The sequence below is a fragment of the Littorina saxatilis genome, unplaced genomic scaffold, assembly GCF_037325665.1.
Source record: "Littorina saxatilis isolate snail1 unplaced genomic scaffold, US_GU_Lsax_2.0 scaffold_471, whole genome shotgun sequence".
NCBI classification, from domain to species: domain Eukaryota; kingdom Metazoa; phylum Mollusca; class Gastropoda; order Littorinimorpha; family Littorinidae; genus Littorina; species Littorina saxatilis.
Genome location: NW_027126274.1, coordinates 84,975 through 97,371, shown reverse-complemented (window position 1 = coordinate 97,371; position 12,397 = coordinate 84,975). Strand labels below are relative to the sequence as shown.

Genomic DNA, 12,397 nt, shown 5'->3' with positions numbered 1-12,397 from the left:
CGGGAAGAAGTCAAGCCGAATACCCGGCGGCGCCGGGACCCGGCGGCGCCGGTGTACGCCGGCTTTGCCGAAGGAAGGGGGGATAAACGCGCAAAACACTGGAGAAAGTAATACCCGGCTTCGCCGGGAGTGACCTTCTAAAAATAGTATAACGGGAATATGGGTTGAGCGTTGTCGACAGTGACCTTCTAAAAATAGAAACGGGAATATGGATTGACGCCACACGAAGGAAGGGAGATAAACGCTGAAAACACTGGAGAAGATAAGGAAGAGTTACTGGGAATGGATCCAGAGAAAAAACCAAAATCGGTTCAGCGCTGTGCGCTGAGAGCACGTGTTGAAATATCTCATCGAGCAGGTTGTGTCCGGGGTCTACCTGAATATGGCCACCAAATTTGAAACAGATCCATCGAGAACCTTGGCGTGCATCGCGAACACACAGACACACACACAGACACAAGTCGTATATTTATATAGATGTAATATGTTTTTGAATCAGAAAAAGACGAAGAATAAGATGAAATTATTTTTGGATCTTTTCATCAAAAAAAAATGTAATTACAAGTTTCCGATTTTTAATGACCAAACACATTCATTTATAGTTTTTTCAAGCCACCAAGCTAAAATGCAATACCAAAGTCCGGCCTTCGTCGCAAAATTGCTTTGCCAAAATGTCAATCAATTTGATTGAAAAATGAGGGTGTGACACATGCCGCCTCAACTTTTACAAAAAGCCGGATATGACGTCATCAAAGGTATTTATTGAAAAAAAGAAAAAATATCCGGGGATATCATTCCCAGAAACTCTCATGTCAAATTTCATAAAGATCGGTCCATAGTAGTTTAGTCTGAATCGCTCTACACACACACTCGCACAGGACACACAGACACACAGACACACAGACACAGACACACACACACACACACACACACACACAAACACACACACACACACACACACACACACACACACACACACACACACACCACGACCCTCGTCTCGATTCCCCCCTCTATGTTAAAACATTTAGTCAAAACTTGACTAAATGTAAAAAGGACACATTAATTTAACAGCAATAAATGGAGAGGAGTATTCTTTTTAACACAAACATGATCAGGCGATGCGGAGCAGCGCTTGCTCAGTTAACTCTAATAAAAAGACTGATAATAAACACACACACACACACACACACACACACACACACGCACACACACACACACACACATACACAAGCACACACGCACACACGCACACACTCACGCACTCACGCACATCATCATCCTCATCATCCTCCTCCTCCTCAACATCATCATCATTATCATCACCATCATCATCATCATCATCATCATCATCATCCAGCGGTTGTCATATTTGTGCTCGTCCTTTTCTCTTTTTTGTTCAACTCCACTTATTCCGATCGGTGGGAAAAAAGAGTGCCTTCGATTCAGTCAAGCATATATGATCCGTTAGTAAGATTAGATGTTTACTACGGAACGCGGATCGTATCAACTGATGAATCAAATTGATGCATCCAAAACCAAGATTTGATGCATCATTTTCACAATTTGATGCATCATTTTCACAAAAGGATGCATCATTTTCAAAAAGGATGCATCATTTTCAAATACTGATGCATCCGATACGAAAATGATGCATCCTTTTAGAAAATGATGCATCATTTTGATGCATCACTTTCGGTTTTGTATGCATGCGAAAGATCATTCATTTCCGGTCTTTCCGTAAGAAATGCCTGAGCACGGAAAAACTTGAAATGACATTTTGACGAATATAAACAGATTGGTTAGATCAAACAAAAATAAACGACGTACAACATACCATTAAATAGGGAACAAGTCAAAGTCACGGCATTATTAATTTTAAGGCATTTTTTGTTTTGTTTGTGGTTTGTTTTCTGTGCACACGAAGTTTTGACGCCCTTGACCCTCGACTCAAACTTTCGTTTTTCGACGTTCGTTTCGCTTCGTATTCCGGTTCAAATTTTGCTTTTTGCTCGGCACTTTCCGGGAAAACTCGAAAATTCTGATGCATCCAAACGATGCATCAAATTGTGAACATGATGCATCAAATTCTTGGTTTTGGACGCATCAATTTGATTCATCAGTTGATACGATCCGCGTTCCGTAGTTTACGCCTTGAATTGAAAATATTTCTCCCTTGTTCCCGTCAGCCGGAATAGCTCAGTTGGGAGAGCATTAGACTGAAGATCTAAAGGTCCCTGGAACGGAACACTATCCGGCGGTTGACAGAATATTTTTGCAGACAAACTTTTTGACATTTTGTTTTTCTCTGTGACTCATCACGGTATATCACGGTTCTGTACCAAGAACAGTTTTAATTCTTCTTTCTTTCTTTCTCTCTCGTTTCTTTCTCTCTATCTTTCTTTCTTTTCTTTCTTTCTTTCTTTCTATGTCTCTTACTTTCTTTCGTTCTTTCTTTCCTTCTTTTTGTCTTTCTTTCTTTCTTTCTTTCTTTCTTTCTTTCTTTCTTTCTTTCTCTATCTATAATGGTTGTATTTCATTTAACACACACATCATCGACAGAGAGAGAATACTTTATCAAGGTCGCCCCCCCCCCCCCCACACACACACACAAACACACGCGCGCGCATACTCCAGAAAGAAAGGAAAGAAAGTAAAAAAAAGAAAGAAATAATAAAAAAAAACGGAAGGAAAGAAAGAAAGAACAAAAAAAGGGAAAAAAAGGAATTGAGAATGACACACAGAATCAAAACAACAACCAACCAACCAAGCAAGCCATCAAACCACCAACCACAACGAAAAGAAAGAAAGAAAGAATAAGAATTGATGTATTTTTGGTGTGGAGCCTGTATCCGCCTGACAAATGAACACGGAGAAAATAAGTAACAGCAAAATACAGTACAGTAAGCAAAATATATATATATAAAAAAGGTTAATAAATGTTATGCAAGAGCACACAAAAAAAACCAATAAATAATGTGTTGACACACACCAAAAAAAGAGCCAGCCGCCGGATAGTGTTCCGTGCCGGAACCCGGGATCGAACCAGGGACCTTTAGATCTTCAGTCTAACGCTCTCCCAACTGAGCTATTCCGGCTGACGGAAAATGATAGGAAAGATCGGTTCAAATAAGGCTTTAGGCTAGGCTGACAAGTGTCAAGTCATTTCACACATGGCTGACATGGACATGATCGATTGGTTGACATTTTTGTAAATCCCAAAGCCAAGTTCGGGATGAACACAACCATTTTGTTTAAGAGGGTAGAGAGGTTCTGTACAGCGATCTGAATATAAAGTATGTCAGAATTTATTTCCCTTGTTGTTGTTGTTGTTGTTGTTGTTGTTGTTGTTGTTGTTGTTGTTGTTGTTGTTGTTGTTGTTGTTGCTATTTTTTCCACCTGTTTTATTTGTCAGTTTGTCGTTGGTTTTGACTTTTTAAGGTGTCTGTGGAATCGTAATGAAGATAACCTTTTTGATTCATAAACTGGTTGAAGAGGGGTTGATCGTCAATTTTAGATGACTTGCCCGTTCTCTCTCTCTATCTATCTCTCACTCTCTCTCTTCCTCCCTGTCTCTCCCCTCCTCCCCCCCCCCCCGCCCACCCTCTCGCTCTCTCTCTCTCTCTCTCTCTCTCTCTGTCTCTCTCTCTCTGTCTCTGTCTCTGTCTCTGTCTCTCTCTCTCTCTCTCTCATATCTCTGTCTCTGTCTCTCTCTCTGTCTCTCGCACTCTCTCTACATTGAAATGGAAACTCTACTCCCCCCTTGTACAAACACAACAGTGTGGTTTACAATAACATTCTGAGAGTTCTGAGTTCTCTCTCGTGTAAGCCTATGCATATAATCAGTAAATCAGATACAATGTTTACACCCAAGTCATAATGTCAATGTATTTCTCCTTTCATTTCGTCAGCCGGAATAGCTCAGTTGGGAGAGCGTTAGACTGAAGATCTAAAGGTCCCTGGTTCGATCCCAGGTTCCGGCACAGAACACTACCGGCGGTTGACACATCCATTCTGTAAACACTTTAATTTTTGATCTTTTTTATATTTAGTCAAGTTTTGACTAAATATTTTAACATCGAGGGGGAATCGAAACGAGGGTCGTGGTGTATGTGTGTGTGTATGTGTGTGTGTATGTGTGTGTGTGTGTGTGTGCGTGCGTGTAGAGCGATTCAGACCAAACTACTGGACCGATCTTTATGAAATTTGACATGAGAGTTCCTGGGATTGATATCCCCATACGTTTTTTTTCATTTTTTTGATAAATGTCTTTGATGACGTCATATCCGGCTTTTCGTGAAAGTTGAGACGGCACTGTCACGCCCTCATTTTTCAACCAAATTGGTTCAAATTTTGGTCAAGTAATCTTCGACGAAGCCCGGACTTCGGTATTGCATTTCAGCTTGGTGGCTTAAAAATTAATTAATGACTTTGGTCATTAAAAATCTGAAAATTGTAAAAATAATATTTCTTTTATAAAACGATCCAAATTTACGTTTATCTTATTTTCCATTATTTGCTGATTCCAAAAACATATAAATATGTTATATTCGGATTAAAAACAAGCTCTGAAAATTAAATATATAAAAATTATTATCAAAATTAAATTGTCGAAATCAATTTAAAAACACTTTCATCTTATTCCTTGTCGGTTCCTGATTCCAAAAACATATAGATATGATATGTTTGGATTAAAAACACGCTCAGAAAGTTAAAACGAAGAGAGGTACAGAAAAGCGTGCTATCCTTCTTAGCGCAACTACTACCCCGCTCTTCTTGTCAATTTCACTGCCTTTGCCATGAGCGATGGACTGACGATGCTACGAGTATACGGTCTTGCTGAAAAATGGCATTGCGTTCAGTTTCATTCTGTGAGTTCGACAGCTACTTGACTAAATACTGTATTTTCGCCTTACGCGACTTGTTTTACTCCTGCACCTTGACTCCCAAAACCCTCAACCCCTAACTTCAAAACATTTGATAAATAAGTAAATGAATAAATGAAAAAATGAATGAATAAATAAATAAATAAATAAACACACAAACAAACAAATTAATTAATTACTTAATTCATAAACAAATAAACAAACAAACAACAAAATTAAAAAAATTAAAGAATAAAAAATAAAATTTAAATAATTAAAATTTATGAATAAATGAATAAAAAAACTCAAAACTTATATCATAATAATATAATTTTAAAAACTTGCTTATGTTTGCTGTTCACAGTGCTCAGCAAATGCACAGCTTTGCATCATGTTTTGTTCTCGGTAGCAACACGGATAAGAAAATAACAAGTCGCGTAAGGCGAAATTACTACATTTAGTCAAGCTGTGGAACTCACAGAATGAAACTGAACGCACTGCATTTTTTCACAATGACCGTAGTCCGCCGCTGGTGCAAAACGGAGTGAAACTGACAAGCCTGTTCAGCGCGATAGTGGTTTCGCTGTGCTGCAATCCTGCATAGCACGCTTTTCTGTACCTCTCTTCGTTTTAACTTTCTGAGCGTGTTTTTTAATCCAAACATATCATATCTATATGATTTTGGAATCAGGAACCGACAAGGAATAAGATGAAATTGTTTTTAAATCGATTTCGGAAATTTAATTTTGATCATATTTTTTATATTTTTAATTTTCAGAGCTTGTTTTTAATCCAAATATAACATATTTATATGTTTTTGGAATCAGGAAATGATGTAGAATAAGATGAACGTAAATTTGAATCGTTTTATATAAAAAATACATTATTACAATTTTCAGATTTTTAATGACCAAAGTCATCAATTAATTGTTAAGCCACCAAGCTGAAATGCAATACCGAAGTCCGGCCTTCGTCGAAGATTGATTTACAAAAATTTCAATCAATTTGATTGAAAAATGAGGGTGTGAGAGTGCCGCCTCAACTTTTACAAAAAGCCGGATATGACGTCATCAAAAGTATTTATGGAAAAAAAGAAAAAATCATCCGGGGATATCATTCCCAGGAACTCTCATGTCAAATTTCATAAAGATCGGTCTAGCAGTTTGGTCTGAATCGCTCTACACACACACACACGCACAGACAGACACACACACACACATACACCACGACCCTTGTCTCGATTCCCCCTCTATGTCAAACATTTAGTCAAAACGTGACTAAACGTAAAAAGAAACAAATAGAAGAAAAAAAACACAAGTCATTGACAAAAACAAAAGATAGAGAGAAAAATCCCCAAGCAAACCAAACACAAAAAACTCACCGTTTCCAGGGAATGGGGTGTACTTGAGCAGCGTACGGACATCCAGACACAACTGGGACCATTGTTTCACAGCGTCATGTTTCAGTTTCTCAGGCAGGCTGGTTGCTCTGCTCCATAGCCAAGCTCTGCCGTTGTGACACACGCTGGCGTCACTGTTGTACTCGTAACACCCGTACACGTTGGCGTAAGTGACGTAATCAGTTTTCATGACGTAGACAAGGGTGGCTGCCTTGCCTAGAAACAGGAAGAAAAGAACGGGTTAAAAGAAATGAAAAAGGAAGCAAAAGGAGAAGGGATAAAAGAAGAAAGAAAGAAAGGAAGAAAGAAAGAAAGAAAGAAAGACAAGACAAGACAGACAGACAAAAAGAAAGAAAGACACACTTTCAAAAGCGTGATTTGTACAACTTCGAGCGAGAAGGATGAAGGACGTGGTTTTTACAGCTTCGAGCGAGAAGCTTAAACATAACATGAAATTATGATATATAGCGTGCTACAGATTGCTACGTAAACAAGACGGCTGTTACCATTGCCTGTGTCGAGTAGCAACACACCAGGCTTGTTGGTCGTCTGCAGCTGCAGAGGTCCGCCAAAGCATTGGCCGGAGGAGGGATCTCTGATGTATACAAAAAATAATACACACACAAAATAAACAAAAATTCAAACACATTAAAAACGAACAAGTCGCGTAAGGCGAAAATACTACATTTAGTCAAGCTGTCGAACTCACAGAATGAAACTGAACGCAATGCAAGTTTTCAGCAAGACCGTATACTCGTAGCATCGTCAGTCCATCGCTCGTGGCAAAGGCAGTGAAATTGACAAGAAGAGCGGGGTAGTAGTTGCGCTGAGAAGGATAGCACGCTTTTCTGTACCTCTCTTCGTTTTAACTTTCTGAGCGTGTTTTTAATCCAAACATATCATATCTATATGTTTTTGGAATCAGGAACCGACAAGGAATAAGATGAAAGTGTTTTTAAGTTGATTTCAAAAATTTAATTTTGATCATAATTTTTATATATTTAATTTTCAGAGCTTGTTTTAATCCAAATATAACATATTTATATGTTTTTGGAATTAAAAAATGATGAAGAATAAGATGAACGTAAATTTGGATCGTTTTATAATTTTTTTTATTTTTTTTTTACAATTTTCAGATTTTTAATGACCAAAGTCATTAATTAATTTTTAAGCCACCAAGCTGAAATGCAATACCGAAGTCCGGCCTTTGTCGAAGATTGCTTGGCCAAAATTTCAATCAATTTGAATGAAAAATGAGGGTGTGACAGTGCCTCCTCAACTTTTACAAAAAGCCGGATATGACGTCATCAAAGGTATTTATCGGAAAAAAGAAAAAACGTCCGGGGATATCATTCCCAGGAACTCTCATGTAAAATTTCATAAAGATCGGTCTAGTAGTTTGGTCTGAATCGCTCTACACACACACACACGCACAGACAGACACACACACACACACACACATACACCACGACCCTCGTCTCGATTCCCCCTCTATGTTAAAACATTTAGTCAAAACTTGACTAAATGTAACAAAAGAAAGACACAGACCAAAAACAAATTACAAAAATAAAATAAAAGAGAAAAAAAGAAACAACACACAGTTACAAATACACAAACGTGGACTGATCCGTTCATTCAACCATCTTTCTTGAGAACAATGTCTCTCTCTCTCTCTCTCTCTCTCTCTCTCTCTCTCTCTCTCTCTCTCTCTCTCTCTCTCTCTCTCTCTCTCTCTCTCTCTCTCTCTCTCTCTCTCTCTCTCTCTCTCTCTCTCTCTCTCTCTCTCGCCATTCCAAATATAATTAAATTACGAATTCATGAAACATCATTCAAGGAATATTATATACATGCTGTTTCTTTTACAAAACTTATAAGAAATATTATCAAGCAGCTGGCAAAATATAACTGTACTCTCTGATTATATTGAAAAACATGATTATATAATTATAATTCATGAAGGATTTTTTTATTTTTTATTTTTATACAAACACATATTTCTCTGTTATATATAATTTTCAAGCATTGCTAAAAAATCACAATGCATCTTAAAATGTCTTATTGGTTGCTTGACATGTTAATTATGGTAAATATGTCATTTGTACTATATCTTTTATTTCTTCTTGTTTGTTACCCCTCAATGGGCGAGGGCCGGATGAAAACAAGCATGCATACATTGCTAATTCTGTCACCCTCGTAAAATAAATTTCAATTCAATGCAATGCAATTCAATTCAATTCTCTCTCTCTCTCTCTCTCTCTCTCTCTCTCTCTCTCTCTCTCTCTCTCTCTCTCTCTCTCTCTCTCTCGATCTCTCTCGATCTCTCTCTCTCTCTCTCTCTCTCTCTCTCTCTCTCTCTCTCTCTCTCTCTCTCTCTCTCTCTCTCTCTCTCTGCCTTTGAAGCATTTTAAAAGGAATAATGTCTCTGTTTGATCAAAGAATATATTTCAAGCAAGGTGATTCAATGCAATAAAATCCATCCAATAAGATCAACAACATCAAACAAAACCGATATCTTAGCAAATGTCCAAAATGGTACCTGCCGCTGGAACCAACAGGGATTGTGCCGTGATGTATCATGTTGCCAAGCTACCAATGAAAATGTCCAAAATCGTACCTGCCGCTGGAACCAACAGGGATCGTGCCGTGATGTATCATGTTGCCAAGCTACCAATGAAAATGTCCAAAATCGTACCTGCCGCTGGAACCAACAGGGATCGTGCCGTGATGTATCATGTTGCCAAGCTACCAATGAAAATGTCCAAAATCGTACCTGCCGCTGGAACCAACAGGGATCGTGCCGTGATGTATCATGTTGCCAAGCTACTAATGAAAATTTCCAAAATCGTACCTGCCGCTGGAACCAATAGGGATGGTGCCATGATGCGTCATGTTGCCAAGCAACCAGAAGTAGTCTGCAGCATCATAATCCTTCTCGTCCTCCGGGGCAACCCACATCAATTCGTTCCATCGTCCAAGGAACTGGCGTTGGAGCACACACAAAAAAAATGAACAAAGTAGCAAGAATTACAGTACAATACAGTACGAACAAAACAAGACAAGACAAGACAAGACCAGATAAGACAAGACCAGATGAGTTAATATCAGAACACAACACACCATAAAACAATACAAGACAATAAAATACATTACCAGGGCTATATGATAATATGCACTTTTCGAAGCCGACAACACGTACTAGAAATTCAGAGACTGCGACGACTCCGCTGACGGGGTCCCAGGACCCGGCCTCTAGGTGTGTGTGTGTGTGTGTGGGGGGGGGGGTGGTATCCGTGGGGAGCCCTGAATACAACACAAGACAATACAACACAACACAACACAAAACATAATACATGTAAACGAATAATGCACCTAACAGAAATGAACTAACTTCCTCACCCGTTCAACACTGAAGTGATGCTGCACTTTCACCGGCAGAGGACATCCGGGCGAAGAAATCTGAGGACACACTTGTCCCACGAAGCAGCAAAAGAGAAAAATGCAGATTATTGTTCCGTGAACGAGAGACATGTTTCTGTGAAGGGAACACACACTGTGCGTCCCGATATCAAGATCAACAGACTGCGTTCGTAGGTCTTTCTGTTGCGCGAACCCAACTGTGTATCTGGGGGAATGCAGAGCTCGTTCGCGTGTTACCTAGATCAACAAAAATGAGTTCCTAGTTCTTTCTGTGACGCAAGCCAAGGTTTTTTTTTTACGAGAGAATCCCCGGCTAATTCAAGATAGAGAGATTAACAAACTGAGTTCCAACTTGTTTCTATGACGCATGCCAAACTTATGTGTCGGCAGATAACTATCCTTAGCAGTTTATGACTTTATTTAGTTATTCTGCAGAAAAAACCCAGAAATGCTGCAGAAAAAAAGCTTTTTCTTAAGCATTTCTGAATAATGTCATCATCCGCCGAAGCATCGGGTTTTTTTCTGCAGCAAAGCAGTTTTTCTGCAGCATAATGTGTACATGTTTTTCTGCGGCATTATTGCGATTTACTTTTTCTTCGGAATAATCTGTGACAGTTTTTCTGCAGAAAAACCAACGTTCTTGTAAAGTAGCGTTTGTATCCGTCTCCCGTTTTTTTTCTGCAGCATTTCTGTTTTTCTGCAGAATAACTGAACAAAGTTAAAATCCGCTAGGGATAGATAACCCCCAGATAATTCCAGATATAAAGATCAACAAACTGTTCTTTTTGTGATGCGAAGACCAGAAAACGCGTCCCAGGTTTCTCTGTTATCTCTGTGGCGTGGCTTGTCGCTGTTCGAGGCCTTGTGCCTTTGGTTATTATCAGTGATGTAAAAGGGAAGACTGTAATGGCAGAGGTCAGGCGTGTATGCTAGGAAAGTCATAGTGCAAACCTTAAAGGTACTGAACTTGTCAAATCCAGGTGCACGGAGCCCCTGGGGCTTTTAGTCATACCTCAGGCAGCTATCCGTTAGAAGAACTACCAAGTTTCATTGACTTGCACCCAAAGAGTCAAGAACTGCGATTTTTTTACGAATTAATTTCGTACTCGGACCCGGCTGGTCTTGACCTATTTTTGGATCTAAATTTAGATCAGGTAGATCACCACATCATGCAAAAAAAAGACACGTCACTAAGCAAACTATGTCAGACGTCATCATGAGTTTGTGTAAAACAAAATGGAAGCCGGAATCACTCAGTTGAATCGAACTCCGACCAAACACCACGTAATAACTAGGTTAATTTATGCACTCGCGTGAACAAGAAACTGTCTAGCTTCACAGATGTCGTCTTTGGGTAGTTTTGGGTTTGTTTTACTACCATAGGAGGATTTTTGAACTGTAAATGCACTCAGCTGCAACAAAAACGCAAAACGAAGGCTGTGAGCTGTGAGCTGTGAGCTGTGGGCTGTGAGCTGTGAGCTGTGGGCTGTGAGCTGTGGGCTGTGAGCTGTGAGCTGTGAGCTGTGAGCTGTGAGCTGCACTGAGCCTTTAAAGCACCTTAGATTATAACACTGTCTCGTAACTATAACGCGATAGTCGGACAGAGTTGCGCCCCTGGAACGGCAGGTAGTTCCGGTTTGTGTTTGCAAAATGGAACCGCATGACAATCCGCCGTTCAACGTCTTTACCCGCGTAGTTTGAACAGCAGACACAGTAACGTTTCCCTCCACCACTAATCTTCTTCTCTCGTTCAACCAATTTGGACGTAAACAAAACAACCGTAACTACCCGCCGACAGCGCCGCGGGCTATGTCAGGCACGGACAACTCTTATCACTTTCGTTTTGAGACAATGCTATACCCGAGGCGGTCAGGAGGATTGTAGTGGGAGCTATGCTAACTTTGTTTTTCTGTCCCCAGAACTAGAGTCTATTTGGGACATGACGTAGTTATATGCTAGGTGGGACATGACGTAGTTATATGCTAGGTGGGACATGACGTAGTTATATGCTAGGTGGGACATGACGTAGTTATATGCTAGGTGGGACATGACGTAGTTATATGCTAGGTGGGACATGACGTAGTTATATGCTAGGTGGGACATGACGTAGTTATATGCTAGGTGGGACATGACGTAGTTATATGCTAGGTGGGACATGACGTAGTTATATGCTAGGTGGGACATGACGTAGTTATATGCTAGGTGGGACATGACGTAGTTATATGCTAGGTGGGACATGACGTAGTTATATGCTAGGTGGGACATGACGTAGTTATATGCTTAGAAGTGGTAGTTGTACCCAAGTATTGCTAAAGTGACGCAAGCGGGTCAATATACACACTCTTCAGTGGGCTACTCGATCCAACTGAGGGTGAACCCGGCTACTCAGAATACAGTAACATCGAGAGATTGTCTACCCCAAGGTACACAATAAATCAGGCTAAATTGTTTGGGTACTGTACAGTGGAACTCCATTTTGAAGACACCACTATCCCGCTCCCCCCCACCTCTCCCCAATTTAAGAACTTGCTTTTGTTGTCTTTTCTGTTCTCAACCTCTGAAAATGTACTTCCATTTCAAGACTACCTCCTTTGTAAGACCAGATGTTCTGAGAGTTTTGGAGGTCTTACAAGGGGGTATCACTGTTCCACAGACCATCAGTTTGGCAGAGTTTTGGGGGTCTCACAAGGGGGTACCATTGTTCCACAGACCATCA

At 39.9% G+C, this 12,397-nt stretch overlaps 1 protein-coding gene and 2 non-coding genes across 3 annotated transcripts; 1 reads left to right on the top strand and 2 right to left on the bottom strand.

Annotated features, from left to right (window-relative positions):
* Positions 1-3,025: 3,025 nt before the first annotated feature.
* Trnaf-gaa (transfer RNA phenylalanine (anticodon GAA)) lies at positions 3,026-3,098 on the bottom strand. The gene has a single exon. It is a non-coding gene; the product is annotated as a tRNA-Phe (tRNA).
* An 812-nt stretch (positions 3,099-3,910) lies between these two features.
* Positions 3,911-3,983, top strand: Trnaf-gaa (transfer RNA phenylalanine (anticodon GAA)). The gene has a single exon. It is a non-coding gene; the product is annotated as a tRNA-Phe (tRNA).
* A 2,263-nt stretch (positions 3,984-6,246) lies between these two features.
* LOC138954727 (uncharacterized) lies at positions 6,247-9,936 on the bottom strand (the record flags this gene model as incomplete). Its single annotated transcript, XM_070326503.1, has 4 exons — positions 9,661-9,936; positions 9,113-9,243; positions 6,771-6,859; positions 6,247-6,480 (listed from the first exon to the last, which is right to left on the bottom strand). Coding segments are annotated over exons 1-4 (586 nt in total), but the record flags the coding sequence as incomplete, so codon positions are not given.
* Between the last annotated feature and the right edge of the window lie 2,461 nt (positions 9,937-12,397).